The 17,369-nt window shown below is 51.6% G+C and overlaps 1 protein-coding gene across 1 annotated transcript in view; it reads left to right on the forward strand.

Moving 5' to 3' along the window:
* LPO (lactoperoxidase) overlaps positions 1-15,399 on the forward strand; it is a 20,513-nt gene extending 5,114 nt beyond the window's left edge. The window contains exons 4-13 of the mRNA XM_004684412.2: positions 3,212-3,372; positions 4,710-4,827; positions 5,165-5,294; positions 5,994-6,200; positions 7,340-7,664; positions 9,205-9,365; positions 12,155-12,407; positions 13,472-13,645; positions 14,265-14,502; positions 14,730-15,399. Coding sequence (XP_004684469.1) covers positions 3,212-3,372; positions 4,710-4,827; positions 5,165-5,294; positions 5,994-6,200; positions 7,340-7,664; positions 9,205-9,365; positions 12,155-12,407; positions 13,472-13,645; positions 14,265-14,502; positions 14,730-14,937 — 1,975 coding nt within the window. The 3' untranslated portion in view covers positions 14,938-15,399. The remainder of the gene's footprint in view (positions 1-3,211; positions 3,373-4,709; positions 4,828-5,164; positions 5,295-5,993; positions 6,201-7,339; positions 7,665-9,204; positions 9,366-12,154; positions 12,408-13,471; positions 13,646-14,264; positions 14,503-14,729) is intronic.
* The last annotated feature ends 1,970 nt before the right edge of the window (positions 15,400-17,369 follow it).

The following is a 17,369-nucleotide window of genomic DNA, read 5'->3' on the forward strand; positions in this document are numbered from 1 at the left end:
TCCCCACTCTGTCTCTGGTGAATCCTCTCACCCTCCGCATCTCTGGCCTGTACCCCAGTTCTGTATGAACAAATAAATAAATCTTAAAAAAGAGGCTGTGAAGCAAGGATATAGTTTAAGGTCTAGCCTCAGCTGTCCCCACCTGGACATCTGAAGCAGAAGGTGCCCCTCAGAGCCTGTGCCCTCGTGGAGCAAGGGAGCAGAGCTTTCATTTGCTGGATGTACCTAAGACATCAGCCACACTTGATGCAGGCTGGAGTTAAGGAAAGTGCAGCACTGTGTGTAACCCCTGTGGCTCCAGTGGTTCAGAAACAATGGCCCAAGGAGCCCAAGGTGGTGCCTCTGGCAGCTGCACCCAGTGTCGCTAGGGGCGCTCATTACCCCTGTGAAATCAGCCAGGAGCATGCAGGGATCCCACAGGCGCCACCAGGCACCTGCGCATCAGGGCTGGGATTTCTGAGGGAAGCTGGTCCAGCGTTACCCTGTCTGGTGAGCTCTGCCACAAGGTGCCCAGGGTCAGCCACCACTTATTTCCTATAGGCTCTCTGGGCAGCTACCAACCGCTCGCCCAGACTCCAGGACACATGATGGAACCCTCCTCTTAAGTCTGTCATCAGACTAAAGCAATGGGGAGGAACAGAAATGCCTGGCATTTCAGCAACTATCTCCAACTGAAAATTCTCTCTCCCTCTTCAAGTTCAATCCTTTCACTGCCCGACTTAGGTCAGGGATAAAGACCAAAGAATCAGTGTTCATCACCTCCTTTGCAAGTGGTACCAGCTCCTGCTCTGGAGCTGGTTAGTTTTCAGCCTTTACCCACTGGTTAGTCCTCATGGAGACTAAAGAATCCCTCTGAAACATCTTGTTCCACAAGCCAACCACGCAGAGAGCTGGGTGGGTGACATTCTAGGTATCCTGGCAAAAGCAGGGAAGAGTTTTGCATGTTCAGGAAACAGAGAAAAGGCCAGACAAGGAGGACTGCACATAAGGTGAGGACAGAGGTGGGCCTGGAGGGCCACAGGGAGCAGGTCAGCGTGGGGGGAGGGGGAAAGGGGCTGCTTAGAGAGGATGAGGTCTCCTCTGGGAGTGATGCGAATGTCTTGGAACTTGATAGAGACAATGGTGTACAACATATTGAGCATGAAATGCAGTGAGCAGATGGAGCCCATCCCAGGCTAAGCCAGCGAGGTGCTTTAGTCAGAGAGTGGCTTGTCTGAACTTTGTTCTAATAAGATCACTCCAGCAGCCCCATGGAGAACAGATGGAGAACAGAGGCGTGGAGGCGGAAGCCCAGTTTGGAGGCTGCTTCAGCCATCCAGATGGGAGAGAACAGTGGCTAGGAGGAGGGTGGAGGACTGGAAATTGAAGAAGAGTTCTTCCAAAGCCCCGCCTGCTCCCATGGAGCCCAGCCTTGGGCAAAGTAGGAGGGAAGTTTCTGGCGAGCCGTGAGGCAGGAGAGCCTTGCAGGTACACAGGGCAGGGGCAGGAAGAAAAGGAGGAGCACCTAGAACCTCGAGTGGGAACTTTCTGGTGGAGCCCTGGTGGCCCAGAAACCCACTCCTGTTCAGGGCCAGTGAGGGGGAAACTCAGACATATGGCACCAGCCCCTTCAGGCCCCGGCTGCTGACGCCAGTGGCTGATGCTAATGTTTGCTCTGTGCCATGTCGAGCTCCAAGAGCTTCACGTTCCTTTCTCCCCTAAAATCTTATGCGGTACTAAATCAAGCTATATGAAAGAATTGTTTTGGAGGTTAAAAACTGGTCAATTTAGCTTCCCTCTCCCAGATAAAATTGTCCAGAAGCAGCAAAAGACAAATAAGAGGCCCTAAGGATGCCATCAGTAGCTGCATTTATGAATAAGAGCACAGAGAGGCCCTGTAACTTGCCCATGGGCAGACGGCTAGTGAACGGCAGTCAGGACGAAACTCGCCAGTGTGTCCCGAAGTCCGATGCTTGTAAGCACTGCGATGACTCCCCGTTCTTAGAGGAAACCAGGGTGCTCATGGCCCACGTCAGCAGAGCAGTGGTGGAGAGACCAGGACTCCAGCCTTGACTCCAGACCCAAACTCTAAGTCCATGATGCCCAACAGAACCATCTGGGTTGTCTGTACAGCGCCACTCATGAATAATCTGTGGCTATCGAGCACTTGAAATTTGACCTCTGCTACTGAGGAACTAAATTCTCAATTTTATTTCATGTTAATGAATTCCATTTAACTAGCACACGTTACCATCCTAGACAGCACAGCAGTCTGGCCACCAAGCTCTTGGACAGCAGCGAAACAGTCTCTTGGGTTCTTTTTGACGGAAGTTGGAAATAAGGAGGCATGGAGATTAGACCAAGTCATCCCTGTCAAGCCTGCCCCACTCACTCATGTAGGGCCTCAGGCCGAGAACTCCGGCCCCTTCGCACCGAAACAGAGTAACTGACAGGTCAGGAGTGATGATCAGAATTGTACCCCAAAGTGGGGTTGTATTTGGTGATAATTTGAGTCACTTCCAATATTTCAGAGTCTCGGAGTCATGGAGGTCCTCTCAAGACCCCACTTTATCTCACACAAGGAGAAACCAAGGCGGGGGAGGAGGTAGACGGTTCTCGTGGAGGGACTTTAACGATTTTGCCCTCGGTCACCTCTGTGTTGTCATAAATGTCTTAGCTTAGACTTCTCACTTTATACATGAGAAATTAAAGAATAAAAAGGTTGAACACCTGGCCCCAAAAAAATGCCAGCAAGGATTGATGCTGTAACTCACGTCTAAACAAACTCCACGCTAACTCCAGGGCCAGATCTAACGAAAGACGTCTTCACGGGCAGAAAGAAAGGCCCAAAAAGATACCTAGAAGCGCAAAGCTGGGCCTCCTCTGAATCAGTATGCCCTGAGAGTTGGCGTTTTTTTGCATTCCCCAGCCGATTCTGACACAGCCAGCTCAGCTGCAACTCTCAGACTCTGATACAGAAGTGCTCACGTCCTAACAAGCTTAAAAACACACTGGAGTTTCATGTCCTAACAAACTTAGAAACACACTGGAGAGAATTTTCAGAGGCCTCAGGGGGAAAAAAATGTTTTTAAAGATCTCGAAAGCAGGTAATTCCTGTAAGCTACCCACACCCCTGTGACTCCTCCCTGTGCCCCTCACCATGTCACTCTTCCTTGTCCAAGGTGGCAGTTCAAGGGGCGCAGGCATGACCCCCCATTGCTCTCCATTGCAGGCTGAAGACCGCCATGAGCTCTGAGGCGCCCACCACTCGCCACTTCTCAGAGTACCTCAAGCACGCCAAAGGCCACACGCGCACCGCCATTCGCCACGGGCAGATGTGGGAGGATTCCTTTAAGAGACTAAGGCCAAAAGCAACCTTGGCCAATGACACAGGTACAGAGAACCCTGCAGCAGGAAGGGACTGCGTCTTCAGGGGAAAGAGCACAAGCCAGCAGACTGAGCACGAGCATCCGTGTTCTGTGCCCGAGGCATCTCATCCCCGTGTATCTCCCATAACTGTAGACTTGTGGAGGGAGGAGGGATTGAGAGGCAGAAACTCACACCCAGTAGGTCACATTGTCCTAAGGAGGGGACACTTGTGCTCTTTGTATACTCACATCAGCAAGACCTCTTTCCAGAGGAAGTACTAAAGTCAACACCCAAGAACTCCTCGCCCCAAACTCCAGGGTCACCACTCTACCCTGTGAAGGGGACAATTAAACCACCTGTGTCAGGGGATTAGCTGGGATTATGCCACAGCAGACAAGATTTCTGTCTCATCCGGGTATTGTAGAGCTGAAACAATGGACCGATAGATTGGCGGTGACCTTCTCCAGCCCCTCCACCCCCACCCTACCCAACATCTTTTCATGACAGGAGGCTAAGGGATGGCAGAGTTTGGTCCTGACTGGAGGGAAAGGTTGAGGTGATCCCTGGGAAAGCATCAAGTGGGTGCTGGGACTTGAGCAGATGCCAAAGCTGCAGAGAAAGGAAGCCGGGACAGAGTAGGGAGCACTTTGGACTCTGAGATTCAAATGGTGCTGGAGGCTAAATCCCAGCCCCTGCTGACTTTCACAGATGGCTCCCCCTAAAGAAGCCCCCCTTTCACTACAGACTCAAGAAGGCGTCAGGGGTTGGAAGCTCTCTTCTGTGCCGGTGACAAAGCCTCTGATGCCTGAAGCCTTCCCACACCTGCCCCCTTCGGCCCCCCCAACACTATGTTGCTCCTCCAAGGCCATGCATGCCCGGGCGTCACTTTGAAATTACCTGTCCCTCCCCAACATCTTTCCTAGCTAGATTCCTGTGTGCTTGGTATTTAGATCTTAAGAAGCTTTAGAAAAAAAGCAACCTTATCAAACTAAGTCATGAAAACACACTTTTAATTTCTCAGTAGCTGTTTCATTCTAAAAGGAAGATCTGTTGGTTCCAATGACCTGATAGAAGAATTACTAACACTTCTGGTAACAGTGTCAGTTTCTATCTGCATGACCTTGGGCAAGCCTTTATGGGCTCAGTATCTTCTCTGTAAAATGGGAATAAGAGCATACTTTAATGAGTTGTCAGGATTAAAGTGAGACCCCCTGAGAAATTCTTACTTGGAATTTCTTTTTTGGAATATGTATACATATATATTCCAAAAAGCGATACCTTTACCCCGAGTTTTCTATTCCTGCTTCCCCTATCAGTGCCTCAGAATAAACTCACCCCCTTTGGGGTCCCTTCTGTTTCAGGCCCCAACCTGGACTTGAATGCACTCTCCCGGGAAGTGGGTTGTGGCACCCTTGTTCCTCTGGTGGCATGCGACAAGAATAGCAATTACCGAACCATTACCGGAAACTGTAATAACAGGTGACCAGCCCACCTGCCCGTCCAGCCCACCTGCCCAGCCCACCGGCCTGTGCTGCCTGGCCGAACTCCATCTCACCAGTATCTGTTCCACTGGACCCTCCTCGACCCACCCACCCAAGAGACTACTGTTTGCAAGCAACACTTTTTGGGGAGCAGAAGAGCCCTGGGCCTTCAGGGGGTGGAGGTAGTTCAGACCCCCAATTTTGAGAGGTGCTTCGGCACCTCCTTTCCCTCGGGCAGAGGTTCTCTGTCCCTCCAGCCGCCATGGGGTCTGAGAGAAGCCACCCCAGGGCCAGAGCGCTCCCCGGAGCTAAGGGAGGGTCGTGCTCGGTTGCAGGAGGAACCCCGCCCTGGGTGCCGCCAACCGGGCGCTGGCGCGCTGGCTGCCTGCGGAGTACGAAGACGGGCTCTCCCTGCCCTTCGGGTGGACGCCGGGGAAGAAGCGGAATGGCTTCCCTCTCCCGCTGGTGAGGGCGAGCCGGCAGGACGGCGGTGACAGGAGAGGAGATGCACCCCCCAAATTCAGGCCGAAAAGAAGACGAAGAAACGGGTGTGGGGTGCGGTCGGGTGGGGCGGCTGCGGGGGCGGGCGCTCTGGACCCGCCCCCGGCCCTGCCTGCCCGAGCGCCGCCAGAGGGCAGCAGAGTCCGGAGCCCGCTACGCGGCGCTCACCTCCCGCCGCCCCGGCCAGCTAGCGCGGTCTCCCCGGCAGATGGCCGCCCTGCCCCGGCCTGCGCAGGCGCGCCCCAGCCCCTGGAGCGCGTCGGCTGTACTGGCCTGGGGGTCCCACCTATTGGCTGCTCGCGTGTTGGCAGCCCCCCCCCAGCCCCCCGCCTTTCCCAGACACCTGCCCCCCCACCCCAAGGCACCGTCTTGAGAGCCAGCCTGTTTCCCCTCTCGGTAGAGGGAAGGGCACTGGCCTCGTCCTACAGACCCATATTCAGTCCCAGCCCTGTCCCCTTTGTAGGGGACTTTGGAGACTGGACCTCATCTCTCTCTAGGACTCAGTCTCCTCATCTACAAAGCGGGGGGTCATGCCACCACCTTCACAAGGTTGCCGTGGGCATTAAACAAAAGTGCCTGTTACACAGTCATACTCACTGCACTAGCTGAATCCGAATCCTCACCACTCGTCCCTCCAGCCCCCACCCCTTCTCTCTCTCCTAGGCTCGCGAGGTATCCAACCAGATTGCCGGCTACCTAACTGAGGAGGGCGTCCTGGATCAAGACAGGTCCCTGTTCTTCATGCAGTGGGGCCAAATCTTGGATCATGACCTGGACTTTGCCCCCGACACAGAGCTGGGGAGCAGTGAGTACTCCAAAGCGCAGTGTGACCAGGACTGTATCCAGGGAGGCAACTGTTTCCCCATTATGGTAGGTCCCCGGAGTTGTCTGTCCCCGACAAAACCCTTACCATCAGATGTGGCGGACGCTGCCAGCCGGGCCCCTTGGTGGGTCATGAATGCTGATTTTCTAGCCTCCTCAAAGGAGGCCGGCCAGCCAGACGCTCAGCTCTGTTACGGAATCTGTTTCACGCAGCCAGTTCTCTAAGAATTGGGGAGTGAAAAGTGAGTAAGACACTGTTTCCTCCTGCAAGGGCAAAGGGCCTGTGGTGTGAGAAAGGGACAAAGAACCACTAATGACAACATCAGGAAGCTCTGAGGAGGCCATTTAGGCCCTGGCCCAACTGCATGGGCATCATCCAGGGGCTTATTCAAAATGCAATCTCAAGCCCCTTCCCAGACTCTGGGAGAACAAATCTACATTTTAACAGGATCCCGCGGTAAAGGTGTTGGGACCCAGCAAAGTCGTCTTGAAGCCTGGGAAAGCTACTTCCAGAAGGAACTGATGGGTGAATTAGCTTGAGTAGCAGGGATCTGTGGCTTTGTCCAACAGGAAGGGGAGGGAGGGGCAGTAATGTACCTTTTCTTCTTCTTCATCAATTTAACAGTGAGAGGGTGCTTTCTTCACTCAAATAACAAACCAGGGGGTATAAAGGCTATGTATAAAGGTTTAAAGGAGGAAGGACAATATGGATCTGAATCCCACCTCTTTCCCCTCCCATTTTTAAGTTCTTGGCCTCGCACTTAACCTTTCTGAGTTGCAGTTTTCTGTAAAAGTGGGAGGAAGTTATCTGTCTTACAAGGTTTTATGCCTGGCACATGTTAGGTCCAAGATAAACAAGTGGCAACTGTTAGTACCAGTAACTATTAAGAAACCCTTTCCTAGCCTGTGTCCTGCTTCCCTGCCCAGGGGTCTCAGGACTTCCTCTGCACCGAAACTTTGGAGCCCTGTCTGTGAAAGCTCGTGTGATTTCTCTCGGCCCTTTCACACATGGCGTGTTGTACACGTCAGGGCTTGGGTCCAAGGTGCAGTGCACCAGCAGGAGGCTTCTGGAGTGTTCCAAGAGGGCACCTGACATTCTTGCCTGTGCACCCAGACCCACCCTGGGGAAGGTTTACCGGGCTTAGCTGTGCCTCCCCGCCCTGTCACCCTTTCCCGCCTCTCTGCAGCTCCCACCCAGTGACACCAAGGTACGGACCCAAGGGAAGTGCATGCCTTTCTTCCGAGCTGGCTTCGTCTGCCCCACGCCACCTTACCAGTCCCTGGTCCGAGAGCAGATCAATGCTCTGACCTGCTTCCTGGACGCCAGCTTAGTGTATGGGCCTGACCCCAGCCTGGCCAGCCGCCTCCGCAACCTCAGCAGCCCCCTGGGCCTCTTGGCCGTCAACCAGGAGTTCTCTGACCACGGGCTGGCCTACCTGCCCTTTCACAGCCAGAAGCCGAGTCCCTGCGAGTTCATCAACAGCACTGCCCGAGTGCCTTGCTTCCTGGCAGGTGAGTCTAGTCTGGGAACAGGGGCTGGGGGGATGGGGGCCGCAAAGGCAGTGGGTTCGTGCTGGGGACTGAGAGCAGAGGGAGTCCAGAAAGACTTCACGGGCCACTGGGCAGAGGCCGCTGGGAAGCTCCTAGGGAGGCTGTATGACTTTCCCTCTTTGCCATCTCTGGAGAAATGCACACCCAGCCCCCACTGCCCCTGGCATTGGCCCAGGACTGGCAGAAGGGCCCAGATGAATACAGGATCTCAGAACATGTGTTCACTGTAAAAAAAAAAAAAAAAAAAAGTAATTAAGTCCAGAAAAGCACAAAGAAAATCCACATAATCCCACCACCCACATCTAATCATTGTTAACATTTGAGTGTTTGTCTTTCCTGTACTTTTTCTATCATAGATACAGTTCTGCATTGTTTTTACATAATTGGGGCCACACTACAGTTAATCCTCTGTAACCTTCACGTAACATATCACATGTCATTAACTCTTCTTCTACCTCAATCTTAAATGGCCGCCTGGTTTTCCATGACATACATTACTATATTTATTTCATTGACCCTCTTAGGAGGCATGCAAGTGATTTCTAGTTTTCCTGTGGTTTGCTATTTTTGTGGGGGCAATGAACACCCTATTGATTAATCATTGTGTTCATTCTTAATAAATTAAATAAGATAACTCCCTAGAGGAGGAAGTTCTAGATTTAAAGCCATGTATTTTTTTAAGGCTTTTAGAAACTTGCCACAAAGCCCCCCATGCCCTCTATAAACAAGCTCCCTACTTCTGTTTATTCAGAGGCTTATGTCCTCCTGGTCCCTGGACTTTGGCTTGTGGGGGCCTTCCTTCACCAAAAAAATCCACTCTCCTGGGGCAGCCGCCCCACCCTCACATGGCAGAAGGCTAGTCCATCAGCCAAGATCCTCAGCAGTTCTCACCATCCTGTGTCCACACATGCCTACATCAATCCAGTAGTAAAACCCAGCGCTTTCCTGTTTCCTGCTAAAATATCTAGCAAGACCAATCACATGTGAATGTTACAAACTTCCCTGCTAATTAGCGGACACAAGAAGGCTCCGTGAAACACCCATCTCTTACCACTTAACTGAAGCTCCCCCCTTTCTCCTCTCTCTCCTGATAGCCCCATCGCTCTCCTTCTTCTACACACAGAAATTCTGCCTACGGGCCTCCCACCCAGCCCTGCATTCCTAAACCTTCCCAGCTGCTCCACACAATAAAAGTCCCTCATTTATGTGCATGGCCCTTCTTCAAAGGCAACTGGGGTTGCAGTTAATAAATGTTCGGTTTAGTCTCCCCACTGCCTTGTGAGAAAGGCCTTGTCATCCTCATTTTCACAGACGAGACTGAGGCTCAGAGAAGTTAAGTAACTCGCAATCCCACCATGATTCCTCCCCGCCTGACTTCCCTTAAATTAACTGGGAGGAGGGGTTGGGAGAGGGCCCCTTTGGGGCACCATCACTTTTTGTGCAGATTACTGGGCCCAAAGAACCTCCAAGGGACTCACCTTCCTGGTGTCTGGGCTTTCAGGAGATTCCCGAGCTTCAGAGCAGATCCTGTTGGCTGTTTCTCACACCCTCCTGCTCCGGGAGCACAACCGGCTGGCCAGAGAGCTGAAGAAACTCAACCCTCAGTGGGACGGGGAGAAGCTCTACCAGGAAGCCAGGAAGATCCTGGGGGCCTTTATGCAGGTGGCGGGGCCCAGAGCCCGGCTGGCTTCTGACCCTGGCTGTGCCCTCTGCATCCCACACTGCCCTCCTCCTTCCTCTCCTCTGCTGCCTCTCTCCCATCATCTTTTTAAAAATGCTCCTTCTTGCTTCTTCAGCTCCTCTGCCTCAAAATGAACCCCTGAATTCAGAGGGTTGAAGAGTCATTCACTGGTTCCTCAGTGCCGCCCCTGGGACACAGCTCAGTCACTCCTCGGACTCAGAGCAGTTAATTGTGTTATTTTGATGGGCTCCTTGTGAGTTCACGACACCTAAATCAAAGGTGTAATCAGTTGCTGATGCTGATCAGAAGAAATTTAGAAAGGTTGATATGTTATTATTAACCACACCTGTTTTTTAAGCACTTTTTCAAAAAATAACTGCAGGTTCTAAGGATGTTAAAAAAAAATTCAGACATGCACCAGCCTCCCCCAGGGCCAACATTTTATAGTTAGGGCGCAATGGCCAACACAGGAAATTGACTGTGATAGAAGCCATAGAGCTATTCCGATTTCTCCAGCTGCACACGTCACCCACACGCCAGCCTCTGTGTGAGCCATGTCTATGCAATTTCACCACATGTGTAGCTTCAGGTAACTGCAACCACGGTAGACACACTTAGCTACTGTCAGCATAAGGCTCTCCTTCTGTCCTCTGATAGCCTTATCCACCCTCCCCTCCAAAGCCCCAAGCCTCTGGCAGCTACCAGTCTGCTCTCTATCTGCACAGTTGTATTACTTCCCAATGCATAAATGAAATCATGCATTATGTATCCTTTTGAGACCAGTTTTTTACATTCAGCATAATTTCCTTGTGGTTCAGCCAAGCTGTTGCATATGTCAATAGTTCCTTCCTTTTTGTGACTGAGTAGTACTCCACGGTGTGTCTGACCATTCACCTACTGAAGGAATTTGGCTAGTTTAGGGCTCTAGTGGATAAAGGTGCTGGAAACACTCACGTATAACTTTTTTTTTAAAGATTTATTTATTTGTGCATACAGAACTGAGGTACAAGCAGAGGCTCAGGGGCGGTGAGAGGATTCACCAGAGACAGAGTGGGGAGCAGAGCAGGCAGATGGATGAAGTACACTGCTGAGGGGAGCAGTGGGCGGGTCAGGAGAGGTCTGCCGCGCCATGTGGATCAGCTCCGGGGCAGGCGGGGATCCAACCCATGCGGAAGTGGCTTAAGCTTCTCAGTGCTGCGATTTAACCTGCTGTGCCACAAGGGAGGGCCTCATGTATAACTCACTACATGAAAAGACCTCTAGGTTCCTCTGGGTTATACATCCCCGAGTGCAGTCCCTAGGTCACGTGGAAAGTTCATTTTTGGAACTGCCAAACTATTTCCCAGAGTAGCAATACCATTTGACATTCCTGCCATCTGTTTTTTTCCTACAAGAAGTATTATCGTTATTCTGTTTTACATGCAAGTCTGTGATTTGTGGGGGACTCTATTCCTGTGCAGTGTGTTTTTTCTTGTATAGTTTTGGATCGAAGTTCATTTTTTGGCCAACTGCTGCAGCACTACTTAATGGGGTTTTCATCCTTCATCTACTGCCTTATTCTGCTCCTTTGTCAAAAATTTTGGGGGCATACTTATGTGAACCCATGTCTGGGTTTCTGTTGTATTCCACTAATGCAACAAGCCTGTTCCTACACCAGGGTAGTTGGGGCTCAGCAAACATTGGAGCCTGCGACTGGCTCTGTCTCCCACTCTCACATGCTCTTCTCTCCACTGCTCCATTATTTCCTGCCCGCCCCCCCCCCACCTCTGCAGATGGGTTTTCTATGCTTTTGTGCACATGGTGGAAATGATCACATGTGAGTCCACCTGTCCTCTCAGATCCAGCACCATCTGAAACGGCCTAGAATAAATGCATCTAAAATCAAAATCCCTGAGAGAATCTGATTAACCAGCCTGGACTGGTGCCAGCTGGGCCAGTCCAGTGTGGTCAGAGGTGGAGTCTGTCTCCTGCTGCATCCCTCAGCCTGGGGAGCAGGCTGCCATTTCCCAGGATGGCAACCCCACAGACTGCACCATGGAGCAAAGCAGAACTAACCTAAGAATAAAACAGTAGCAAGGACCCATGAGTACAATAGAATATTATACACATTTAATTACGCAGTAATTGTGAACAAAGGAAAATGTGCAAATTGGTGAATGAAAAGGCAGAATGCAGAAGCTTGCATCCTCTAGGGTTACAACTGTGTAATCATATGTTCATTAGAGACAGATTAGAAGGAATAAAAACTTATTAGAAGGAAGTAAAAATTTTTTCAAAATTTTTTCTATTTATATTCATTCCTTTGAGTAAGACAAAAGTAGAAAATGATCTCTCCATGGTGCAGCCTCTCTTATGAACTTCCCCTGCTATTATTCTGGCAGTTCACTGTTCCTTTTGCCTGGACCGTGGGGGAAAGTTTAGGAACATGACATTGTGATGTTCAAGTGGCACCCCAGAACTATCACTTTAGCTTTAAGTTCATAAACTTAGAGCAAGAGGGCAAAGAGAGTGTCTCTCAGATGTCAGATGCAAATGAGTGATTAGTCGAACCTGTCCGTGAGGAGACAAATCATGAGAGCTCAGCAGGAGAATGCCAGGATCAATTAGTGATGTCTGCTGTGGTCATGGGGGGAGCCTGGGCACACAGGCTGTCTAGATGCCAAGCTTGATTTTTGATTGCTTATCCCTCTTAGCTGCACTTCCCTCCACCCTCACTCTGCAGCGGTTTTTGTCTTCTCGACCTATTGGTGTGACTTGTTTCTCCTTCCAGGTTATCACCTTTAGGGACTACTTACCCATTGTGCTAGGTGATGAGATGCAGAAGTGGATCCCTCCATACCAAGGCTACAATGAATCTGTAGACCCCCAGATTTCCAACGTCTTCACCTTTGCCTTCCGCTTTGGCCACTTGGAGATCCCCTCCACTGTGTCCCGCCTGGATGAAAATTATCAACCATGGGGTCCGGAACCAGAGCTCCCCATTCACACCCTCTTCTTCAATACCTGGAGGATGGTCAAAGACGGTATGTCCTTTCAGGGGAACCCTGCCACATGGCTGGCTCACTCTCAGCCTGTTTCTGGGGACCTGGCTTGGAAATCACACCCTGTGCATTTAGGCAAGTGAATGCACCCCCTGAACCTCAGTTTCCTCATGTGTCAAATGGGGACAATAAGACAATCCTGTCTCACTAGGATTTGCAAAAAAATTAAGTGAGCTGCACTAATAGAGCCCCCTACACTGGTTCTGAACATACTGGAGGTGGCCAATAAATACTGATTATTGTTTCTTTCCTCCTCTGACCTGTGGGCACTTGGTTTTTCCCCACTTTGGGCTTTTCTGATTTCTCTGAAGGAAATCATTGCTTTAGAGAATAACTGTCTCTTTTCTGTGCTCCTCCAGCGCTTTCCATCTCCATTAAATGCCAACAGTGGGGAATAGCTAGCTCCCTGGGCTGGGCTGGCTGAGACTGGCTTTACTGAAGGCTTAACAAAATCAGGGCAATCTTCTAGGGGGCCTTAGGGGGACATATGAATGGAAAAGAGCCAACTCTGTACACTAGAGCTTGGAAAACCCTGAAGTTTATGTGTGCTCTCAGCCTTCAACAGCCCTTGCTTCCACCCCCAGAGCGGGTAGTCTGGACTGTCACCCTGCAGACTGCAGGAAACTCTTCTCACCTCTTTCCCACCTGAGAAATTCTCTTGGCCCTACTTTCACCTGAGTGGAAATGTCTGGTGGAGGCACAGCAGGTTAAAGCACAGCAATATGAAGCATCCGATGCCACTGCAGCACAACTTCGATACCCGGCCAGGGAGCCGACCCACAGGGCACAGCAGACCTTTCTTGGCCTGCCTGCTGCTTGTTCTGCTCCACACTCTGTCTCTGGTGAATCCTCTCACCACCCCTGCCCCTGAACCTTTGGCCTGTACTCCGGTTCTTGTAGGCATAAATAAATAAATCTTAAAAACAAAACAAACAAACAAACAAACAAAAAAACAAGAAATGTCTGGTAGGAGGAGAGCTCCTCTCTTTCCCTTCCCCCAGATTGGCTTCTGGGGAACATATGAAAAGGTTGCCCCTCCCTTGCAGGTGGGATCGACCCCCTGGTCCGGGGCCTGTTGGCCAAGAAGTCCAAGTTGATCAGACAGGATAAAATGATGACAGGAGAGGTACGCAACAAGCTTTTCCAGCCCACTCACAGGATCCATGGCTTTGACCTGGCTGCCATCAACATACAGCGCTGCCGGGACCACGGCATGCCTGGTGAGTGGGCCTGGTGGGGGCTGGTGGACCCAGGATCATTTAGTGCCTTTCTGGGGCCCCAGGAGACTCTCTTCTGTAACCCTGAGGATCTGATCCATTCTAGCACAGAAGGCAGGGATGCTCATTTTCAAAAATTACTTTGCTCATCTGTGAAATGGAATCTTCTATTCCCCCAATGCAGAGGAGAGGACTCATCTGGTACTGTCCATGAAAGGACAAGAGATCAACAACTGACTTGCAAAGTCAGCTAAAAAGTCTTGAAAAGATTAAGAAAGACATAATAGAGCGAAACTGATGACTCTGGCACCTTCCTTTCAAGCAATGTAATGTGGTTAAGAGCCAGACAGCTGAGATCAAATCCCAGCTGTTCCATTTCGAGTTCTATAACCTTAGGGACGTTCTTAACATGTGTGTCTTTCAGTTTACATATTAGCACCACATACCTATTAGCCCTCTGGAGACTGAAGTGCAAAACTCTAAAGTAATGGACCCTGCCTTCCCTGTCCCAGAGGCTATGATTCGACTCTCTGGGCTGATGGAGCTGTAGTGGGCATGTCCTCAAGGGGGAGGGGGATGCTGAGAAGTCCGTGGGATGAGAGACTTCAGCACTCCAACCTAGGGTACAACTCCTGGCGAGGCTTCTGTGGCCTGTCGCAGCCAAAGGCCCTGGAGGAGCTGGATGAGGTGCTCAAGAACAAGGCGTTGGCTAAGAAACTACTGGATCTCTACGGGACCCCTGAAAACATTGACATCTGGATAGGGGGCACTGCTGAGCCCCTGGTAGAACAGGGTCGAGTGGGGCCTCTCCTGGCCTGCCTCCTGGGAAAGCAGTTCCAGAAGATCCGTGATGGAGACAGGCAAGTGAACGCTTGGCAGGGATGACAGAGGAAGGCAGAAGAGGGCAGGGGAGGGCAGGGGAGGTTAGGAGAGAGTGGGGGAGGGCCGGGGAGACTAGGGGAGGGCTCAAGGTGGGCATTGCGACATCTTGAGGACTCAGCATATTTTTGTGACCTCCTTCCTCCCCCTTGACTGAATGGGGAGACTGACCACTGGGTTGCATGAGACCCTATTTGTGTCCTTGCAGGTTCTGGTGGGAGAACCCTGGGGTCTTCACTGAGAAGCAGCGGGACTCTCTGCGGAAGATGTCCTTGTCACGCCTTGTCTGTGACAACACCCACATCACCAAGGTCCCACTGGACCCATTTCGGGTCCACAACTACCCTGAAGGTTTTGTGGACTGCTCAGTCATTGATCAGCTGGACCTCTCACCCTGGGCCTCAGTGGAGAGTTAGGAGCCTGGGCCTCACAGCCTCCCACACTGCACAGTCGAGCTTCCTTTGGTCCATATTGTCATTTCAAGCGAGTTCAGTGGTCCCTTACTGCTCCACATCCTAGCCCAGCCCTTCTCTTCAGCTATGTCTGTCTACACTCACCACAAGTATCTCTCACTCAAGCCCAGGCCAGCTGCCTGGGCCTTTCATATCTCCCTCTGCATCCCACTGCCCACTCCTCAACCCCTCTGCCTGTAGGGCTCCTTCTACTAGGATGTAGACCCTCTGAGAGGCCCCTCCAGTCTAGCCTGACAAGTGTCTCCCTGAAAAGTCTCACCTGAGGCTGAGGTGAGGCCTCTGCTAGCCTACATTTCCTCTGCTTCTCCAACTTGATTGTAAGCTCCTTGAGCGGTACTTGTGACTGTCCCCAGTGTCTCCATGGCACCCCTCATGGTGCTCGGCACATAGTAAGTGCTCAATAAATGACCGACTAAAGATGCTGGCTGTGACACTATCCCCTTCCAGAGGCTGGTCTTGGGATCACAGCCAAATAAGCAACTCACGTTCAGATGTGTCTCATCTCATGCACTGGAGTCCATAGGGCATGGGTCTTGGTTTAGTGGGATTTCAGAGAGAGAAGGAGGCGAGGGGCTGCTAGAAAAAGAAGCAATGGCTGTGGAGTGACAAGAGAGAGGGTTGTTGTTGTAGCAAGGAATCAAATAGGGAGGAAAAGCCTGGATTGCCCAACAGCTAAAGTTAACTTCCTTCCTGGGCCTGCTGGGAATTACCCTCTTCTTCTCAGGTAGCCCTTGGAGGCCCGTGAGACCTCTGAAGGGGCAGCTCCAGAATATTCTACCTAACACATAGTCATGTGTTCTCTTCAAATGATGCTCCATGTTATACAGCCACAATGCAGGAAGAAATACAGCCATGTCAACAAGAGACGGAATTTGAAAGAATTAAGTGCAGCAAAGAAAGCTGGAACGATAAAAAGGATCGGCCATTCCCATATCAGACAATCTGGCGATGTAAAACACTTTAAAAAACTAGTAGACATCAACAAATCACCTCAGGGTGCTGAGGTTAAAAGGGAGGGGAAGGAAAAAAGGACAAGGAGACGCAGAGGTGGTCGGGAGAGGGGGAGAAAAGCAGGTCGGTCTGTGTGTGTGTTTTGGGAAATCAAAGAGGACCTGTGGAGAGGGAGGGACAGAGGAAATGCCCCTCCAGGTAAGGTGGTGAGGCTGGGGCCTCTGCATCCCCTGACTGCTGGGTGAGGATGGGACTCCAGGCTGGGCAAGAGCCAGAGGTCGGGTTTGCACCCAGCCTCTGGCACCCACTTCTCTGAGGTCTCTGATGAGTGCTCCCACCTCCCAGCACCTCCCTCACCAGCGAAATGGAGAGGAATGTTGTCATCCTGCTACAGTGAGTCCTGTGTTCCCAGGGGCCCAGGGGCACATTAGCCCCAGACCCGCCACACCTCAGGCTTCCAGCTGCCAGCGCCCCTCCTCACATGGGGGAAGAACAGAAGGAAGGAAAGGGAGCACCCATCAGATCTAAGGGTGACGCTGCTCCAGGCATGATTATCAGGGAAATCTACTCCTTGCCCTCCGTCTGCCCAGCCATCTGCTGTCCCTGCTCTGAGGACTTGGCCACGTGGATCCAGGTTGGAGAAGGCACTGACTTCTTGCGGGCCTCTGACCACTCTGCCAGGCTGCAGGGAGGCAGGGCCCCGAGGCCCCGTCACCTGGGTGGGTCTGCCTTGCTATTACACCTCTGCTCTTTCCCACAGGCTGGGGTTTTGTCCCCCCAACCTCCCCGCACCCAGCACAGACCCAATCATTTGCCACAGTAGTGAGAGCATAAGGGCTTGATGGTCATAATTCTTTTGACGCAGGAAGGTCTGCTCCATTCAGCCTGGCCCCGGCCTTCTGAGAACCATTTTTGTGTGTTCAAAGCCAAGGGAGGATTCCTGGAAACTGTCACTTCAGAAAACACTGGACCCCAAGACACAGGCCAGTGTTCAAGTTGAGAGCCCAGAGGAAGCCACGTGCTGAGACCCCAGTCCCACCGCAGATTCAAGAGAAGATCCTGTCAGAGGTGCTTTATTATCAAACATCAGTTACAAACAGATACTAGAGAAGGACCAGCGGGCCCCAGCTTCTCTCCTGTGAATAAGCAAGAGAACAAGGGAAGGAAAAAAAAGGGGAGCCACGGACTGAGCTTGGCTCACCTAAGGCCGAAACTCAGTCAGCTGACCTGTTCCTGCCCTTCCCCCCGGGGTCACCGGTCTGTCTCTGCTAACCAGGCCACTGTCAAGGTGTCATTTCCACAAAGGCAGAAATGGAGTCTCTCTGTTTCCCATGCCCAGCACAGTGCTAGCAAGTATGTAGCACCCCATAAAGAAGAACTAGAGAGTGCAAACGGGCCCTTCTCAGGAGCCAGGACAGCTGGTA

The sequence above is a fragment of the Condylura cristata genome, unplaced genomic scaffold, assembly GCF_000260355.1.
Source record: "Condylura cristata isolate star-nosed mole 26May11 unplaced genomic scaffold, ConCri1.0 scaffold00017, whole genome shotgun sequence".
NCBI lineage: Eukaryota > Metazoa > Chordata > Mammalia > Eulipotyphla > Talpidae > Condylura > Condylura cristata.